This window comes from Montipora foliosa, chromosome 4 (assembly GCF_036669935.1).
Source record: "Montipora foliosa isolate CH-2021 chromosome 4, ASM3666993v2, whole genome shotgun sequence".
Lineage (NCBI taxonomy): Eukaryota > Metazoa > Cnidaria > Anthozoa > Scleractinia > Acroporidae > Montipora > Montipora foliosa.
The window spans coordinates 30,350,132-30,370,131 of NC_090872.1; the positions used below are offsets into that span (position 1 = coordinate 30,350,132).

A 20,000-nucleotide genomic window follows, 5' to 3' on the forward strand; every position below is an offset into this window, starting at 1 on the left:
TTTAAGTGAATGATAAAAGTAAATTTGTCTAATTTACCTCACACAATGTTTGATTAGTTCTTACTCATGATTTATAATGGTACAGGGGCATAGATAGCTTTGTTAGCAAAATGTTTGTTCCTTTTTTTCTAAATGGTAGAAAGTTTAAAACTTCTCACAATATAAGATTAGACATGGTAAACGTAGTCTCTTTCGCAGCTGTTTTAAGAGGATTGTCTCGATAGTAGAAAAAACAAGAAATCGCAATAAGCTCCTTTTAATTAAACATAATTACTGTTACTTGGAGAGCATTTTTTTCTTAGAGCGGTTTTCAATTGAGTGTCGAAAGTAATTCGCGAATTACTTGGGTTTTGCATTACTTCACTCAATGTTTGGTTCAAAGTTCTGGCGCCACTCTTTCAACCAATCTGAAGTGAAACCAAAACCATTAGTGGCTCGCGTGTCCACATTTTCCTGCGCTTTGTGTTGGCTACGTGTAATTACTTCGAGGTTTGATTGCTTTACTTGATTGTCTCCGTCATTTTTAATTGGCAAGGGGGAATTACTTTGGTTTTGGTTTTACGACACTTGATTGAAACTTGCTGTAAGCAGTGATAGGCAAGCAAGGAAAAACAAACTACAATTATTTTGCTTCCGTGAAATGTGGTGCACAGCATCTGTTTGTTGATAAATCACAGAAGTTGTCAAAGTGTGATTGGAACATTGATGCGCTTATCTGAATTTTTTTTGTTCTGACATGTACCTCACGTGGACCCTATTTCCGATCTATCATTGAACAGGCACCTGGGCTCAGTTGTTCAGAAGCTGATTAAAACTAATCCTCTACACTTCCAAAACAGCTGCATAATAGACCGTATTCATAAATGGCGGCTAATTTATAATTCTTTTGTTGAAGTGCAAATTAGCCTACCAAGCCTCGATACCATACAGTGAATTGAAAAGAATTTTTGCTCTAAAATGAGGCTTGGTAGGCTAATTTGCACGTGGACAAAAGAATTATAAATGTGACCGCCATTTATGAATACGGTCTATGAAGTTCATGGTACTTTGCATACATGTCACAATACATGTACAATACAAGCTTAACTGACCACTCCCCATAGGGGCTTTTCAGGGCCAATGAAATAAAAGCCTTTAATAATCTATGCCAAAGGAAAACAAAAAAGTCTAGCTCAAAAGTAAAGGCTAGTAAGAATCTTGTGGAAACCTTTTTGATCTGTTCAGTAAATAAACTGAGAGAGAAATTTCCACAAACCCAAGTTTAGCTAACTTGGGCTTGGAACAATGCAGCCCTGGAATCTATTTTGTTTGAAGTATAATCTTGATCTGTATTATGTTTTATCAAAGGTAAAATTGGAGAACATCTCCCCCAAAATCTGCCGGCCAACTGTTGGTGAACTGTCAACCAACAGTTAGCCAACAAATGGTCAACAGTCGGCCGACAGTTGTCCCATTTTAGATGAAAAAGTGTTGGCCGGCTTTTTGCTGTTGTTGGTAATCGTTGAACACCTTTTGTCTGTTGGTGAACTGTTGGTTGAAAGTTCAGTGACTGTTATCTGACAGATTTTTGGGGAGACTGTTCGTTAAATTTACCTTATCGAAATACACCTTATAGTACTTACTCAAATTGAACTGAAAAGTTATGCTTTTCTCTTTTCAAAGCTTCTCAACAATGCTCTTTGTCCTAAAGCCTTGAGGAATCTGTTTGATCAATGCTGCGCAAAAGTCACAAAAAAGAGGCCATCATTTTCTCATGTTACCAAAACTCTTAAGGTGAGATGCTTTTGTTGAATCATAGAATATAAATAAGGAGTAAGTTTGATTAGTTTTGACATGCATGTGCTCCACGTATGGATTGCTTACCTTTTACAGACAGAAACCAGTCTGCTCCCAAAATTGTTCAAATGGTAAGGAAAATTTCCAGATGGCAAAGTCCACTGGGATTGCCATGTTTCTTTTTGCGGGTCTTTCTGCATGTACCGGAAAGCATTGTATTTTTGGTCACTTGGGACTATTCTATATCTGGAGTTGTTTTGTTTTCTGTCTTTTGTTTCTTTTGTTTTACGTAATCTGTGCTCCAGTACCTGCAGAAGGAACCTTTTTGCAGATTTCTCTGCAAGAGACGTTCAAAGGTAGGATATTCTGGGAGAAGCAAGTGGAACGCTCATTTTAGTTTCAGAAATACCATCAAGAATTTTTTGAACTACTTTCTCAGCCATTATGAGAATCTGTTGGGCACACTAAAGTGGGCTCGCCACTTTTCAATCATTTTTTCGGGAGGTTTTTGGTGAATATTAATTAAACAACCATGTTTCCATCATTAAAGTAAATTGCTACGTCAAAGAATTTGTACACAATCTGTAACAAAGGAGTTTTAGCAATGATGACCACTCCAGCAACAGCAATGTTACAAAACAAGAGTAAAGTTGGTTTACTATTGTATTGTGTTGCACGCACTCTGCAAAGCAACAAGATGAAATACCCAAATTTAGAGTTTTTGATGACAGCGTGGGCACACAATCCTTTATTTTCTATATTAATTTCAAAACCACTTGATATAGCCTACATTATATAGCCTACATTTTGCATTTACATTGTGAACCGGATTGAAATTATTGTGAAATTCTTGGATAGGTACAGTTTGAAGGGACGCTTTTGTTGGCATTGCTGTCGTTGTTGCTAAAATTCCCTATTTTTCAACAACTGCTTATGACGATATCGAGTTGGGTGTTCTTGAAACTTTCATTCATAGAATATTATTGTGAAGTCCGTGGAAATAAATGACAAGTTTTCTATTCATACTGAATTTATTTTTTACAGCATTTTTCCCTTACTAAACTAGTTGTGACTGCTGAGTTTAAAGCTGAATCTTCAAATGAACTTAGTTGCAAAGAGGGTGAAGTCATTTTGTTGATATCCGAGACTATTTCAAGGTAAGGTTGGTTTATGTTATTCAAAAATGTTAATACTGATCGTAGTGAGCTAAGCTATCAGGATGAAAGCTGTCATTGTTTGAATAAACTGTAGTTGTGAAGCTTAACATGCACTAAGTTCATTATCCTTATAAACAAAAACAGACCAACAGTAAAGGAATGGATCATTCATCCCTATGAAACTCTTTGCTGCCAAACTTGAAATTGCTCAAAAAAAATTGTGTGCAATCTTCATGAGAATAGGAGACATTGTACAATGGAATAAGACGAGGGAAAATCCTATATACAGTAGGATTGTAGACTGAATGCAAGTCATTTTCACAATGAAAGTCTTGAAAAGGGCTGCATGGATGGCGCAGTGGTGACAGCACTCGCTTCTCACCAATGTGGCCCGGGTTCGATTCCCGACTCGGTGTCATATGTGGGTTGAGTTTGTTGGTTCTCTGCTCTGCACCGAGAGGCATTTCTCCGGGTACTCTGGTTTTCCCTTCTCCTCAAAAACCAACATTTGACTTGATTTGCGTTAATTGTTAATTTCAGTTTACAGTGTCCCCAATTAGTGCTCCAAGCGCTAGAGCGACTAGACACTTAAATAAAGTTCCTTTCCTTTCCTTTTAACAGTCCTCAACAAAGCTGTAAAACACATTTTAATGAACTTAATAGAGAATGTGCTTCATATAGGCTGTATCATCATCATTACCATTTTCAGTCACATGACATAAGTCACAACCCAGTCATTTGCCATTTTCAGTCACATGACATAAGTCACAACCCAGTCATTGGACCACTTCTATAAATGGCTGCCAGTTTATCGGTCTTGAATTTATGTTACTGAGATTGTTCTATGTTAATGAATTTATCATTATTTCATTTATTTAAGTAATGATTTTTTAGTTTTAATGAACTCCTGTGTAAAGTTATGTTAATGAGTTTATAATGAAGTGAGACACACTGGCGTCATTTTGGTCAATATATTTTGAATTCCACCCATTGCAGTGAGTCGAGAAGGGTTAGTTTGCATTGAAACAAAGGAATATTTTACAAAGCGGCCATTTATGAAAAGCGCCTCTCCACAAAGAACCCGAGACAGGAGTCAAACGCTTGTTTTAAATGCAGCCTCGCATTAAGCCTGTGGTTAGTTATTTTGATACTCAATTTTCTTTTCATTTTTTTAAGCGAGTTGAACGCAGGAGGAAGGTCGTGGCTCGGGGAAAAGAGGAACGGCGTCGTTGGTTTGTTTGACCCCAAATACACAACTGAAGTTGTTGGTAAGTAATGATGGTCAATGATATCTGGTAGTTTTCATGTTACATGTACGTCATCGTCGCTGTGTCAGTGGACATAAACAAAAGATCGCTCATTGAATCTTCTTTTGTAAAACCACCTGTTGATGATGGTAGCGTTTCAAAGCCGACAGTGAAGTCTTAGGCTAGCGCAGTTGGAGATTAATTTTATACCACAGAATGTCGATGCCACGGGAAGAAGGGCAATGTATCGAAGGCTATTTCTTAAATCTGCCGCATAGATAATGTACAAAATGCTATTAAAAAACGTCTTCAAAGCAACCCCCTTGTTAGGGAAGAGTACCGGAGCAGAAATCACGTAAAAAAAACAACTCCAAATAAAGACTAATTCCAAATTACCAAAAACACGATGCTTTCCGGTATCTGCAGAAAGACCCCCCAATTGGCTCTCCCTCCGCCCCTCTCGGGCCCACTGCTTCCCGATTTAAAGGCGCATCTCTGTTTGTAAGAGTTTCATTCATTTTTTTGCCTCACCATTTGGTACTCATTTTACATGTGTTTGGATAAGATGCCGAGGATGTTGTTTGGGATGCACCGAGTGGTGGCGAAGAAGACGAAGAACCAGCTTCTGGGGCTGATCAGGCAGAAGGAGAGAAGAGTTCATCGGGTAAGATGGAAGGAAATAGAACGAATAATTAAGTAACAGTTCTTCGCCGAAGTTGAAAAAAATATTGTGGTTGCGCGGGGTGATTACGGCGACGCTGATATGATGGTAACCTCGACCAATTACAACGCGAGAATCTTAATCACCGCATCACTTTTTAGTATTATCACACAAGTGAATATAGTGCTTTCCTTGCATTCTGATTGGCTAGCTGGGAGGTGAATACCAAGAACTATTCGCAGAAAAACAAAATGGCTTCCCGTTTACATTTGCTGCTATATTGTCAGAAATAAAGCAAAATTTCAATCGGCTGACTGCAGTAATTGTATCTAACTTGGGTGGTATACACTTAAACAATTATTCATGGTCGGTGAAAGTGGTGGATATTTACCTCTTCTTTGGTGAATAGTACTTCGCTAATCACCCTGAACGCTTCAAATACTTTTCATTCGTGTAAAATAAAGCCAAAAAAAGAGTCTGCAATGAACTCGGAAATATTCTAATGAGCGTAGAAAAAGGGTACTTTAAATGGTCCACTTGCCTCGGGCTTGGAATGAATTCATTGAAAGACAGAGGAATTGAGCGTTTTAATGCAAATCAAACTCATTTTCATTTCAATAGTCTGAACTCGCAAATAGACTGTGAAACATATGAACTCAAGTGCATTAGAGCGAGTTTCAATTGAGTGTCGCAAAACCAAAACCAAAGTAATTACTTTGGCCAATCAAAAAGGACTGAGACAATCCGGCAAACCAATCAAAACTCGAAGTAATTACACGTAGCCGACACAAGCGCGGGAAAATGTGCACGCGCGAGCCACGATTGGTTTTAGTTTCACTTCTGTTTGTTTGAAAAAATGGCGCCAGAACTTTGAACCAATCACTGAGTGAAGTAATCATAAACCAAAGTAATTATCTAATTACTTTCAACACTCAATTAAAAACCGCTCTACTCCATCAGTGCTTGGTTTTATTGTTGCTCAGATTGGTTACGCAAGATGAGCTTGTGCACACTTTTCTACAAAGAGTGTAACTGATGGTTGTTAACCGTTCTCAGTTCCTCCAGAGATCCAAGCTCGTGGTATTGAGGCAGAACTCGCTTTCCAGCGAGCCCTCAAACAAGGCAAAGTTCGAGTTTACCGCGGACGAGTCATGTTAGTTGGCCAAAACAGGGCTGGAAAAACAAGTTTGAAGAAGGCACTCCTAGGAATTACCTTTGACCCCGGGGAACCCAGCACTGACGGGATAGAAGTCGATCCATCACGATTCGACGTGGACGTAGATAGGGTTGTCAACTGGCAGCTCGTTAAGAATGAAAAATTCACTTCTGAGTTCGCTGATGATATAGCAAGGCTCGTTGTCGGAGAGTTAACGAGGAAAGAAGCGAAAGAAGAAAAGCCAGCGATGAACAGAGCAAATGACATTGTACAAAGTGATGTCTCTGCCGATGAGGCACCTCACTCAACAGAAGAACAAGAAGAACAGGTAGGAAATTAAGCTGCAACCGTTTTATAAGTGCGAGCATCACTTGTCCCTCCCTTCAATATTTTTCGTTGATAACTTTATTTTCCCAAGTGCCAGGATTTCTTCTCCCTTGACGTCTGTAACACGAACTTCAAAAGATATATATCTATAATTTTATTTCATTCTTCGAGTCCTCTCGCGGGAGCACAGGAACCCATCCAATTGAGCTGTTCCCGACTGAGTGGCTTCATAGCGCAGTTGGTAGAGCCATAGTTAATCTAGGGACTGGTTATGAAACCCTGGGAATTTCAAAAGCAGGAACAATACAGTCGCAATTAGATGTTAAACCGACCGTGACCCTACACAATCTTTTGTTTTTGGTTCGCAAGTTAATTTCGAATAAATTAGTCGAAGCTTTTGATTGGTTATCCTGCCGAAAAAAGCGTGTTTTTGTCGGGTTTTGTGCAGGGTCTAGGCCAAAAAAAGCGAACAAAAACATGAAACAAAGAAACTTTTCGAGTTTCATAACCAGCCTACATCTATTAACTATGGTAGAGCATTGCACCGGCATCGCAGAGATCATCACTTATGTCCAGGGGCCCGTTTCTCGAAAGTCCCGAAACTTTACGGGCCATTTTCGGGTGTCACAATTTTCTTTGTATCTCAAGAACGGAGTGGATTTAAGTCGTGAAACTTCACAGTTAATTTTCTTTTTGTTACCTTGAAAACACGTTGAAAGATCGGCTTTCCAAAACAAGCGGTTGCCTGTTTCACAAGTGGCTTTTCGGGCCCGAAAAGTTTTCGGGACTTTCGAGAAACGGGTCACAGGTTCGAATCCCGTTGAATCCTCAGTTGTCTTTCCAGAAAAGTGCAAGGACCACTTCTTTCTTCCAAACCTTTTTGTCATTTTAAAATCCTTGTATAAGATCGTGCTCCTCCCAGTTGAATGGCTCAAATTGACTGCTAACTTTTTGAAACTTGTGGGCCACATAAAGGCGAAATTTAGAAGCGGAAATATTAAACCACCTTACATGTATCTTTTTGCTTGGTGGAAAGATTCGTTTTATCAACGAAGAATATTTAAGTCTAGGTTAGCTCAGTAAAACAAGTGATGAGTATTGAAATTACAGATATCCCGCTCGAGATCAAGCGGTACTCTGCTTTCATTTCAGCTTCCAATTCAGACGGTCGGAGTACTCACACAAGAAGATAACCCACCCGACCCTTGCTCCGATGTTTTGCCCGGCGACATTCCTGATCTGATCCCAGATCCAGAGTTCCACATAGAAATTGACACTTCAGACGGGGTACCGGAGGATGTCAAGATCCTTGTGCATAAATACCTAGAAAGGCAACAGAGTGTCCAGGAGATAAGCGATCGAGAGACTGTGGTAACCATATGGGACTTTGCGGGGCAGCATCTTTATTATGCCTCCCATCCCGTGTTTTTATCACCGAGAGCTGTGTACCTATTGGTTTACAACATGAGCAAGGACTTGAGTGCTAAAATGGAGCCGTGTGTTCGTCAGGGAGTGCACGATTTCATTCCGCATTCCAGCGGAGAGGAAACAAACTTGGATAGTATTCTTTCTTGGCTCGTGTCGGTGCATAATCTAACTGCTGAAGGTAGGGCAAAAGAAGAGGAACAAGTCGACGACCCGCCATATTTGAGGCCGCCCGTGATTATTGTAGGTACACACGTAGATGAACCGTTTGAGGACCCCAAACGAATGGAGACCCAGATCAAAAAGAGCCTCTCTGGAAAGACCTATGAGCAGCACGTTCGACGACCTTTTTACCGTGTGAATAATACTCGCGCTGGAGAGGATGAGGGTATTGCGAAAGTTCGCCAGGAAATAAGAGAGGTGAGTTGGTGAGTTATGGTTCCGACGACTTTTTGAATAATGTAAACAAGAAAAATGTGTTAAGTAATAATATTTGAGGGATATGAGTGCGATGATTTACAATAGTGAGCCCAAGGCAAGCCCTTGTTAAGCTAATACAGATCACTCGCAAATATCGTATTTGACGTGTGAAATGAACGCGATAATATACATGAAGAAGTTTCTTCATTCTGATTGGCTAAGAGAAATACAGTTTTCACTTCATACACAAACAAACCAAGCATTCGCGTGATACGCATCCGTTGCCTCTGCTGAATTACATTGAGCTATCTGGAAGTTTTTCATGTTTATTATGAAAAAGTAATCACATGACATTTCTCGTGCAATTTGGGATAAATAAGCCCTTGTAAATTTTTTTCAATGACTGAAAATTGCACGAGCTTCCCAGTTAGCAGAGGTCTATTTTCTTTTGCGTTCACTGGGCTGACGAATACGGGAAAGAGAGCTCTGCCATGGGTCGAAATTCACTTTGTTGAGCATGCACAGCGGTTATTTAGCGACCGAATCCTCACTTGATACTTCATGTTGTTTGGGCTCAAAACAGTGGAATAGACCTTTTTACCGATACGGCGGCCATTTTGATTTCTATTGTTTCGAATAGCTATTATGGGATGCCCAGGGGGCAAATACACATTAATTTGCCCCCTGAGCATCCCATAATGTCTTTCGAAACAATAGAAATCAAAATGGCCGCCGTATCGGTAAAAAGTTCTATTACTGTAAAGGGATGCGCAAGACACAGTGGGCTCAAGTCACAGTCAGCAAACATTTCATCGGGCATGCGGTTTAAAGGGGCTAGATCACGCAATTTTAGACAATTTCAGCACTGATCGAATGGTCATAGAATTAACTAAAATATCAAAATAACTGTTCAAAACTATAGAAGATCTCTAAGAAAACGCAGGGAAGCCAAGAAGGGACATGGATGGACAAAACTGGAGAGGATTGAAATGGATTGAATTTTGGTAAATTTGAAAAACGTCGGCCCACCGTTTTTCAAAATTACATCAGTCTATATTAAAATGTCATTTACAAAGCTGGAACATCATTTTTAGTTGTTATGTGGCCGTGATTTTGAAAATGAAAGACTTGCTCTGCCAGGTTGACGTTTAGAGCTCATAATTAACAAAATTAAACAAAATTACCTAAAATAGCGTGACCTAGCCCCTTTAAGGAGTGCCGTCCAAGGTTGGACGGCGCTTTGGATCAAAGTGAGTTTCGACCCGTGGCAGAAGTCTCTTTCCCGTATTCGTCAACCTAGCGAACGCAAAAGAAAAGGGACCTCTGCTAGCAGGGAATGCACGAGCGCGTACAGCTCATGTAATTTTGTCGGTCTAAGCAAAAAATTTCAGACGGCGGCCCATGTTGGTGTACAAAACAATACAGTAAAATGTTTTTTGGGAATTTTACTCTGTTATTATGCAAAACATGTGGGGCCGTTTTCTGATGTTTTGTACACTAACATGACCGTCTGTCTCATCACGTGGGTGCAAACCAAGAATGGGTTGGTGATCTGTATTCAACTTTCAAATACCGAAAGCTCAGAAGTTACACTGAAGTCCTTTTGCTAACCACCCATCACATCACACGTGAGCCATTAATCTGCTGACCAGTATTACAAAACTCTCATTCATGCTTGGTTACAGAAAGATGTTGGAATAATAATATCCTACAGTCTAAGCTAAGGTGGAGCTGCTTCGCTAAGGTAGAAGTGGGGCATGACCCAGGCGAATTTTTTGACCGGGTGGGTTGGGTGAAAATTTCACTCGTCTTATTCAAGAACATCATTAGGATCGCCTTTGACGCTCGCAAGGCGCCTTTGCAGCGCCAAAAAATGTCGCGTCCGGTGCTTTCAGAAGTATGTCCGCTATTTTAAAGAACTGTGGAAAACCCTGCATGAAGTTATCTACATGTGCCAAGAGTATCACGGCTTTTGTAATTTTCATGTAAACTAAATGTAAATGTTTTGTTTTATTGTGGAAGTGCACTTAGCCATTAAGCTACTTCACAGGCACTCCACTTAACATAAACATGATTAAGAACCCCAACTGGCCGGAGGCAACCACTTTGCTATTTACAAAGCGTGGTAGAGTTGAATCCAGGACAACCAGGGGTTAGAACGGGATTTGAAACCGGGGTAACCGTATGCAAACCCACCCCCCCCCCCCAAAAAAAAAAAAAAAACAATCAACCTCGCCGCCTCCCTCGTCTGCGTTTTTAAGAAACGAGAGTTCTTTTACAATTTTGGCCTCAGGTTTTGCGTTTGGAACCCTACATGGGAGAGGATGTCCCAGTTCGATGGTTCAACTTCGAGAAAGTGGTGGAAGGTCTAGTCCAGCAAAAAGTGTTTTACCTCAAGGTAGCCCAGCTTTACAATATAGTACGAAAGGTGTGTTATATTGAAGACGAGAGTGAGATGGTCGCCATGTTGGATTTTTATCATGACCTTGGTGTTATCATCTGGCATGGTGATAGCGTGGTGCTTCAAACACAGTGGTTGATTCACTTGTTTAAGAAGCTCATCACTATACGGCCTTTTGATGAACAGGTATGGCGTTTTAGTTTGTATTTATGGTTCGTTCGTTCTTTTCAAACTATTACACTTCTCCATGTTTTTGGTGTTGGATTAAGCACAACGACCAAAATACGTTTTTCGAGCTGAACACTTGTTTCGAAAACGGCGGAATGCTTTTTGTCGAAATGACTTGAGAAATATCGCTTGGAGGAGTCAGGAGACTATTTTACAGTCGCTCGTTGAGTCCGGTCGTTGCTGAAAAAAATCTGGCTCCAACTTGTTAACGCACTTTCGCGCTAAAGGTTCGCATTGACAGTGAAGTCATTGGTAAAGACGGAATCTCGTTCGATTTAATACGGGAAACTATGAAAGTGGTTTTACAACATTGCTACATGGCTCTCCTCTCGTCTCAAGGTGGTCCCAACAAGATGGCTTCTGTCATTTTGTTATGCTTCACTTCTTTTTCGTCTTTTTTTTTAGCTAAGTGACTAAGCCGGACATAGTTTTTGCGTGAAAATAATCCCAAAAGGAAGGCGTTTTCTGTTTATCCCGAGCAAACCCTACTCAGTTCTGTTCATTCTGCTATCACGAGCAGAACATGTCTCGCGAACCATTGCGATTATCGAAATGGAGAAGTGATCCTCGCACGTATCTGGACAATTTAAGCAGAGATTGTCTTCGACGGGATTCGAGGACTGGAATCCTTTCACCCGACAAATTGACCTGCTGCCAACTGAGTGGCTTCAAAGCTCAGTTGGCAGATTGTTGCACCGGCATCAATTCCCTTGAGATCTGGAATGGGAAAGCAAAACGTCACAGTAGAAGCTAAAAGGGTCTATTCACAAATGATCTCTTCAAAATAATTATCTACTGTTTCCCTCGGACCAGTAATTAACTGTTTAAGTCAAAAGAAATACGTTCTTGGAAGGTACTCTAGACAAAGCACATTAGAATTGAGATTAAGAGAACCAGGAAGCCACAAAACAGTCAGAAGTTCTCATGCAAGAATGTCTGTGACAATAGACGCGCTTCTAATACTACCAGCCCCGGAGGTTTGAGACGATTCCATCCCCAGCTATTCTTCTGTTTAAATCATTTTTGTTTCAGTTTCCTGTAGATCTGGGTTATCTGTGCTCTTGAACAGATCTCCTTATCACGTATACTGATGGAGATGTTCTCATGCTGTTTCTCTTTTTGTTTCAAGAATCCACGCCACGCAGAAGCTTGGAATGAGTTGGAACAAACTGGCCTTTTGAGCATGCGCTTAGTACAGCACGTGTTTGCCGAGTTCCTGTGCGATGGCCAATCTCAGACCGACATTCTCTCCATGATGGAAATGTATGGTTTAATCGCAAAATTTACGCCTAAAATAACCGACAGTTCTTTATCACCAGATGTTAAATACTTCGTTCCAGCACAGCTCTGTTCCTGTCCGGAGTTGGATGATCTTGATAAACTTGCCTACAGCATATGTCCACTTTATATTCTCTTTCCCGACGGCTTTCTTCCGCACGGACTCTTCCCGCAGCTTGTGTCTCGCTTGATTTCGATCTGCTCGGAACTCGGGTGCACCGAAGAGCCCAACCTGTTCCGCAACTTAGTCAGGTTTATGTTGGGCGGTAATGACTTGTTTTTAATTTGCAAACAGTCCTTTGTGAAGGTGATCATCGTGGAAAAAGAAACTGATCAACAAGGTGATGAAATTGCTTGCAAAGTTCGCGAGCGCCTGGAGTCAATTCTTTGCAATTTAGCAAATGACTTTGCGTGCCTACGGCACATGCGGTACGAGTTCTGCGTGGTCTGTCCGTCATGTTCCAGTCCAAGCAAAGCATGCACAAAACACAGGGTACAGTTGTGTCCGCTGAGTGACTGTATTCACTTTCTTCCAATTTCAAAGGCAGGAAAATTGATCTGCAGGAAGACGTTCGGTGCGAGTTCGCTAGTGGAAGTTCCTGGCTTAGAAGAGTGGCGTGGCTCTTCAAAGAAGGTGATACAGAATGACTTTATTTTCTTCCCCCCTCCGCGCTAATTTAATCAATTGAGCGGAGAGTCTATTTACTTCAATAGACTTAACTGGTTAGGGTGTAATGTGAAGTGCTAGTTTTGTACCCTATATGAACCATGTGAGCGTTAGCCCTACTAAATGGGAAATGGGCCCACACAAGGACAGAGAAAAACTCTGCCAAGGTTAGGAATTGAACCCACGACCTTCGGGTTAGATCACCGCTGCTCTGCCGACTGAGCTACAAGGTCAGACGGGAGCAGGTCGTGGGAACTAAAGATGTTAAAGTCACGGCAATGAACATGTACAAGTACAAGGAAGGGTTACGTTTTTACAAACGTTGGCCGTGTAGCACTTATTTCAACAGATTTAACTGATTAGAGTGCAATGTGGAGTGCTAGTTTTGTACCAGATGGTTCATATGGGGTACAAAACATCTTCAGTTCCCGCGGCCTGTTCCCGTTTGACCATGTAGCTCAGTCGGTAGAGCAGCGGTGATCTAACCCGAAGGTCGTGGGTTCAATTCCCACCCTGGTCAGAGTTTTTCTCTGGCTTTGTGTGGTCCCATTTCCATTAGTATTGCTAACGCTCACATGGTTCATATGGGGTACAAAACTAGCACTTCGTATTACACGCTAATCAGTTAAGTCTGTTCAAGTATAAGCGCTACACGGCCAACGTTTGTAAAAATGTAACCCTTCCCTATTTACTTCAGTGTTTGTTTCTGACCAAAAAGGTTTTTATGGATTGCCTTTCAAGTCTTGTTAAATTATGTTGAGGTTGTCAGTGTAGTAATACAATTCAGTGTTCGAGTTGATGTTGTAGTAGTGGCATCTCTTTTGTGTGGATTCTTTGTTTGTGTCGCTTTTGTTTAAGACTTGAGTAAGGTTTGACCCTTGAAATTTTCCCGTTGGGGTGTAGTATAGGCTACATGTAGCCTCTTATTTGAATTATTTGTTGTATTGTGGTGGTCCTTTGTCTTCTCTCGTGTAGAAAGACATTTGCATCCTTTTTTTTTTCTTTTTTAGATAAATGATCTTGATGTTCCAGGGGCATCTTCAGTTAAAAAGGATGAAGGTCGGTGTAATATGAACGTTGTCAACAACTAAGAGGGAGTTTCAAGGGAAGCTCCACTCCGCCCCTCCAAAGAATACCTTTTAACGGGACGAGATAATGTTCGCTATCCAATTTGTTTGAAAGTGTCTTACAACAAAGTGTCTATTCTCTATTTTCGAATTCCCCATAATACACTTTGTTTGCCCCCCAAATTTTGCATAAACCAATGTTTTCAAATGCTCTTGGGAATATGCAGTGTCCCCAAGAGCATTTGAAAACAATAGTTTATGCAAAATTTGGAGGAAAACAAAGTGTATTATGGGGAATTCGAAAATAAAGATTATGATAAAAACAGAACTGAATCGCCTATCTGCACTTTTATATCTCCCGGTAGGCTCGATCACCAGCCGCTCTTTCGGGAAACGAGTCCGGGCTCCGGGTTTGTCTCGGGAAGGAACGAAGGCCGGACTCGAGAGAGTGGCGGAAATCGAGCCTAATCTCCCGATCGACTCTGTCCTCTGTCCGATCGACTCTGACCTGTTGCGGCTGACTTATTAAAGAGATTTAGGATCACGTTTCCGTGAAACGCGAACGGCAAAAGTGACCACGTGACCATGATATTTCCGTCGTTTCTACGTGAAACTAGGCATTTTCGTGTTTGCCGTACACGTGAAATTTTTATCTTGTTTTTCTTCTACATAAGAAAATGCTTGCGCAAAAAAAGTACCCAAAACCATTTTTCGGTATGTCAAAGGAGGAAAAATTATGTTTTATCAGTGGTTATAGAGTTCAAAACTGACTCCTTGCTGTAATTTTCTTCATGAACTCATGTTGACTCTCTAAGGCCGTTTACTCGACAGAAAACTTTGGGTCCGGACCCATCGAAAAAGCGGTACGGACCCATAACTTTTGTAAAGAAACACTGGAGTTTCTACAGGACCGTAGGCGCCTATGGCCCTGTAGAAACTCCAGCATTTCTTTGCAAACGTTATGGGTCCGTACCGCTTTTTTGACGGTTCGGGCCCAAATTTTTCTGTCGTGTAAACGGCCTTCTGTTGACCGACAAAACAGCTTCATCGAAACTCTCAAAATTTGACGGGTAAGGATTTTCATTTTATAAAGCGTCTTTTTCTACAAACAATTTAAAAAAAGATTCGGAATTTTGCTTTGTAGTAACTAAAATACTCGAGTTGCCGTGGGTCATGCGAAGCTAAAGTTTTAACCTTCTCTCTATTTTACGTGAAACGTGAAACGGCTAGCCGACGTTTGCCGTATCGCGCAAACGTTATGCTAAATCTCGCTATTATTCTTACATTTTGAGAGATGTCCTTTTATAGAACGAATGCACAAATGGCTGCCAAAAAGGCTCTTTTGTTTATGTCCTATTTGGACTCACTAGCCTCGCTCTCAAGCAACATTTATTTTGTGTTTTGTCCACGCAAACGACGCTAGTGAGTCTAATTAGCACATAAACAAAAGACTAATCTGATGGCCGCCATTTATGCATTCGGTCTATAGACACCTGAAAATTTCAGGTGACTTAGGCCCGTTTCAAACGTCCAACTTTACATGTGCCGAATCTAATGCAAATGAGAAAAATCTATTGTTTTTGCTCATTTGCATTAGATTCGGCACATGTACACGTCTTTTCTTTACTGAGGAGGAGAAAAGGAGCCTCTGCCCGAATCGCGTCAACTCTTTGAAGCCGCCGCAGCTCGAACTTCTGGACTAGTCAATCTTGTTTTCTCTCGTCAAACCGGTTTTTCCAGTGTGAGCGTCAATTTAGTGACAAAACCGATGGTTATAATTGAGCCCGCTGTACGATGTAAAACCAAGATGGCGGCGAGATCTGGCATATTATGCTTGGGTTCGAGACTGCATCCTGGCAACATGCAGCGCATACTCAATAAAGATCTTACTCAATTCATGCAGAGTCTTCCTCGAGAACGCCAAAATCGAGCAAGCAAAAGAAAGGCTCAGCTAGCAGGGTGCACATGTAAAGTTCGATGTTTGAAACGGGCCTTAAGGTGTCTATAAAGGGACAATTTCTCGAATTCTCCAGTTTAGTGCGAGGATCACTTCTATCTTTCGTCTATAACCTGCACTTCAATTACATACACGAACACTATTTCTTTCATCCTAGAGATTTTGCGAATGTCGGCACCCGTGAAATTTGTAAACGTTTTGGTTTAAATAACTGCAAACAAATTTGATTGTTCAAGTCATTTTCTGTGGTTTAATTTATCTTTTTCGTTGGATTGGAAGTCTCCTTTAAGAAAGGAAAGCGGTTACGAAAACGGTATCTAAATGAAATTCCCGTTGTCGAAAAGCACTTCGTGATTATTCCAATTTTCTTCGCTTATAAATTGTAAGCCAAAATTCCAGGAACAGAATTGCTGTGAACAGCGTTGGCATTTGTATAAATATTGGCATCATTGAATGCTGTTGTGCTCAAAAAATCAAAATTTCCAACCGCTGGTCGAAAAGCCGCCATGTTGATGGCCGATAAAACCTTGGAAACGAGGTTGCTTGATTAGGCCTTTTACAATTGTTTACTCAGTGACCAAGCCCATGAATGGCTTCGAGGCTGCCTTTGACCTTGTTTTGATACAGACCTCACTGCTTTTATCGTGTAAATTGTGTCGTTGTAATTCGAATTAGTTTACGTTAACATTAGAAATGCTCAAAGGTTTGTACCAAAACAGGGTCACCGGCAGCCTCGCTTCCATTCTTAGGCCAGGTTACTTAGCCACAACTGTAAAATGGTCTGTTAGATTAGAAACCGGAAGTAACCATTTCGCATGTGAGTATAGTAGTCTCCCATATTTTTAAACCAATCGTCTGCAATAATAAAATAATTGTCTCCTGCTTAACTCCACTCCACGCGCTTCGCTTTTTGAAGCTGGCAAGCAAATGAACGTTCTTCTTTGTTGAATCGCTTGTTTTGTAGTATTCTCGTTGTCTTTGATTTTGTCGTTAAAGGGACACTGTCATGAGTTGCGCATGCGCTAGCGTCCTGCGAAAACTTGAAAAGTGTTAGGTTAACTTTTTCAAGTTGAATCGACAAATTCAAAATGGCGTCCACTGGGGATGGCCATGGTGGACTGAGGAGAAATTCCGGGAGAAAAAGGAAGGCTTTAACGGATCGCAAAGAATACCTGAAGGAGTGGAATAACACGAACAAGCGTATTTGTTTGAAGCAAAGAAATTTTCACCCCTGGCTGCAAGCTAAATTCGATGCTGGCTACGAGCGTGTAGCGACAGTGATTTCGCTCTGTACTGCAAGCACTTTGGCATTTACAAAAGTTTATTGATTCGGAAAGTTCATCCTGACAGGTAAATATTAAATTCTGAGCGCTATGTTTGACATAAAATTCATTAACTGCGAATATGCTTGACTTACGCGTGAATCCATAATGGCGGCTAGAATTTTCCGTAAGCGCGAGAGCAAACAAACTCGAGCATGCGCAGCTCATGACAGTGCCCCTTTAAGCTTCAGATTTCCTCTGAACAGATCGAACAGATCGCGTCATATGGTCGCCATAGCATAAATTTATTCCCACAATTATGTCGCAGAAATCGTCTTAGAAAAGAAGAATATCCCTGTAAACCCTGCCGAGCGTCCTGGTCCTGCGGTGTTTATCTCGTACCAGTGGGATCACCAGGAAACGGTAAAATGTCTCAAGAGCAAACTTGAGGAGGCTGGGTTCGACTGTTGGTTGGATATTGGACGAATGGGTGGGGGAGACTCCATGTTTGCCGAAATTGACGCGGGAATTAGAGCAGCAAAGGTAACGAGGATAAAGAATATTTTTTATTAGTAATTAATTAGATAAACACGAAGGTTTGAGCCTATTATCAGAAGAAGGGCTGTTGTTCTTAGTCTTGATACTGTTATACGAGAAATTTCAGTCACGTTTACGAGATGAAATTTGTGTATGAGCTCACACCTGGCTGCGCTTACTCACAAATGGCCTATGTGGAACGTCCGTCCATACAAGTCCACCAAACTTCCTTTTAATGTTTGTTTCTGAGATATATCTCTTTCCCATTATAGGTAGCATAATTTCCCGTTTTCTCCACAACGTTTCGCTTATTTTGCGCCTTAGTACCAGCGGATTTCTCACGCATGACCCAGATATTGAGAAGCATGGGTCTAGTCCAGAGATGAAGTCACAAAGTTATGCATAGCACTTTGCGATGTAGTATCACCCATGCGTCTCACGAGCACTGTCGCTGGACAAATGAATGGCAGTTTTGTTGAAGGAAACAGAAAAATATGTTTACAAACGAAGGGGTTTGAATTTTTTCATTTTTTATTTCCCGGGGCCGCCGTCTTGAATAATTGTGACGTGTTATGGTCGCCCTGTTGTTACTGTACAGAAGCTCTTTTTGTCAAATCAATAGGGCAACCCTAAGACGTCACAATGATTCAAGATGGCGGCGCCCGGGAAATTTGAAAGTGAAAAAGAAGTACTTTTTTGGAGTTGCCCCTTAACGAACCAAATAATGTATAGGAAAGGAACTTAATTCAAGAGTGTAGTCGTTCTAGCGCTGGAGCACTAATTGGGGACACTGTAAACTGAAATTAACAATTAACGCAAATCAAGTCAAGTGTTAGTTTTTGAGGAGAGGAGAAAACCAGAGTACGCGGAGAAAAACCTCTCGGTGCAGAGCAGAGAACCAACAAACTCAACCCACATATGACGCCGAGACTGGTAATCGAACCCGCGCCATCCCTACACCCCATGTATGATGTGACATCTGTGGGGTGCTACTCCTTTAGTTGTGCTCGCTTGTTTCCATGAGCTAGGTGTTTCGTTGATGATGACTTGTTGTCGTTTTCATTTCTTCAGGTGGTCTTATGTTGCGTGACAGAGCGTTACTGCAAATCTGAAATGTGCCAACGAGAAGTAACACTTGCTGACATCTTAAGGAAGCCCATCATCCCCGTTTTGCTCGAGTTTATCAAATGGCCGCCATCGGGACAACTCGCTTTGATATTTACCAAGCTGCTTTACATTGACATGTCTGTAGACCCTGGAACGTTTCCCGAGGGCAAATTACAAGAACTTTTTCAGAAAATCAAAGGTCACGTTGAGCAATGATACAAGTAGCAGTGCCACAACCAGGAGCAAAACTCTGGAGACGCTTCTTGCTTAAAACTGTAGCTTTCTCAGTTTCCACGAACAAGAATTCGGAACCTGCTACTTTGAGAAGCAGTACGCACCTACACTCTAGGTCATTTTGCACCAAACCATTACATCGAAAACGACTATTACGCCGCAAGTTTTATTGGCCTTCACGCATCAGCGAAAGCTTTTTCGAAGTGAAACAAACTGAGAACAGTAATATTGTGTTCGATGTACAACGAACTCCTCTCTTCTCTTTTCCATTGACGATTGCTCGTCCACATTTTTGAGCGCGAGTTATAGCACAGAAAATAGTACTGATTCGCACTTTCTAAAAAGGGCTTTTCAGAACTAATTAACGATAATGGATAAACGAAAAAAGTCTAGTTTAAGAATCTACTATGATAATGGTGATTCATTATGGAAACTAGGCAGTGATTAAGTATGAAAGTTCTCTTGTTCCACGCATTTTGAGCAAGTTTATTAGCCAGTTGAGAGAAGACAGGGGAGGGGTTGGGGGAATTCAAAAGATCATAAACAACTAAACTATAAAGTAAGGTAGAATATCGTAAGTAGTTTTTAACTGATTGTGGCCGTTTTGTAGTTTCTAACCTTTTACCGCAATGCTTGGTATTCATATTTTTTAGTCGAGAAGTAGGTTCAAAGTAACCTTTTATCGTTTTTGTTTTTGTTTTGTTTTTTACCTTGAACTGGCGACACTCCGGGAATTCATTCCTTACAGTGTTTATTGAATGCTCACAATTGAAGATCTCGTCCACCGACTCATAAGAAAGAAACATTTTGTGCCGTGCAGTAAATAGCATCACGGAAAAGTATTGCATGGTACCTTTTATATGAATGCGCTCTCTGACGCAAAAGCTAGAAGCGTTTTGTTTGAAACAAGAAGGAGCACTGCGGGAATTTATTATTTCTCAAGCTTTTTAGAAAACTGTTTGATGCATGACGTGGACCAAAGCCGTAGGGAATTACTTTGACCAATCACAATGGACGAAGACAATTGAATTAGCCAATCAATTACAAGTACAAGCAGCCGCCGTTAAGCGCGGGAGAACGCGAGTGAGCCGGA

The 20,000-nt window shown here is 41.1% G+C and overlaps 1 protein-coding gene across 3 annotated transcripts in view; it reads left to right on the top strand.

Annotated features, from left to right (window-relative positions):
• Nucleotides 1–20,000, top strand: part of LOC138000588 (uncharacterized) — a 37,770-nt gene that overhangs the window by 17,243 nt on the left and 527 nt on the right. For all 3 annotated transcript variants that reach the window (XM_068847115.1, XM_068847117.1, XM_068847116.1), the window contains exons 9-19: nt 1,663–1,773; nt 2,821–2,933; nt 4,110–4,201; nt 4,746–4,844; nt 5,898–6,325; nt 7,477–8,169; nt 10,463–10,756; nt 11,928–12,710; nt 13,754–13,802; nt 17,358–17,572; nt 18,638–20,000. The exon at nt 18,638–20,000 is cut by the window's right edge and continues 527 nt beyond it. In XM_068847115.1, the coding sequence (XP_068703216.1) occupies nt 1,663–1,773; nt 2,821–2,933; nt 4,110–4,201; nt 4,746–4,844; nt 5,898–6,325; nt 7,477–8,169; nt 10,463–10,756; nt 11,928–12,710; nt 13,754–13,802; nt 17,358–17,572; nt 18,638–18,889 (3,129 nt within the window). In that variant the 3' untranslated portion in view covers nt 18,890–20,000. The remainder of the gene's footprint in view (nt 1–1,662; nt 1,774–2,820; nt 2,934–4,109; nt 4,202–4,745; nt 4,845–5,897; nt 6,326–7,476; nt 8,170–10,462; nt 10,757–11,927; nt 12,711–13,753; nt 13,803–17,357; nt 17,573–18,637) is intronic.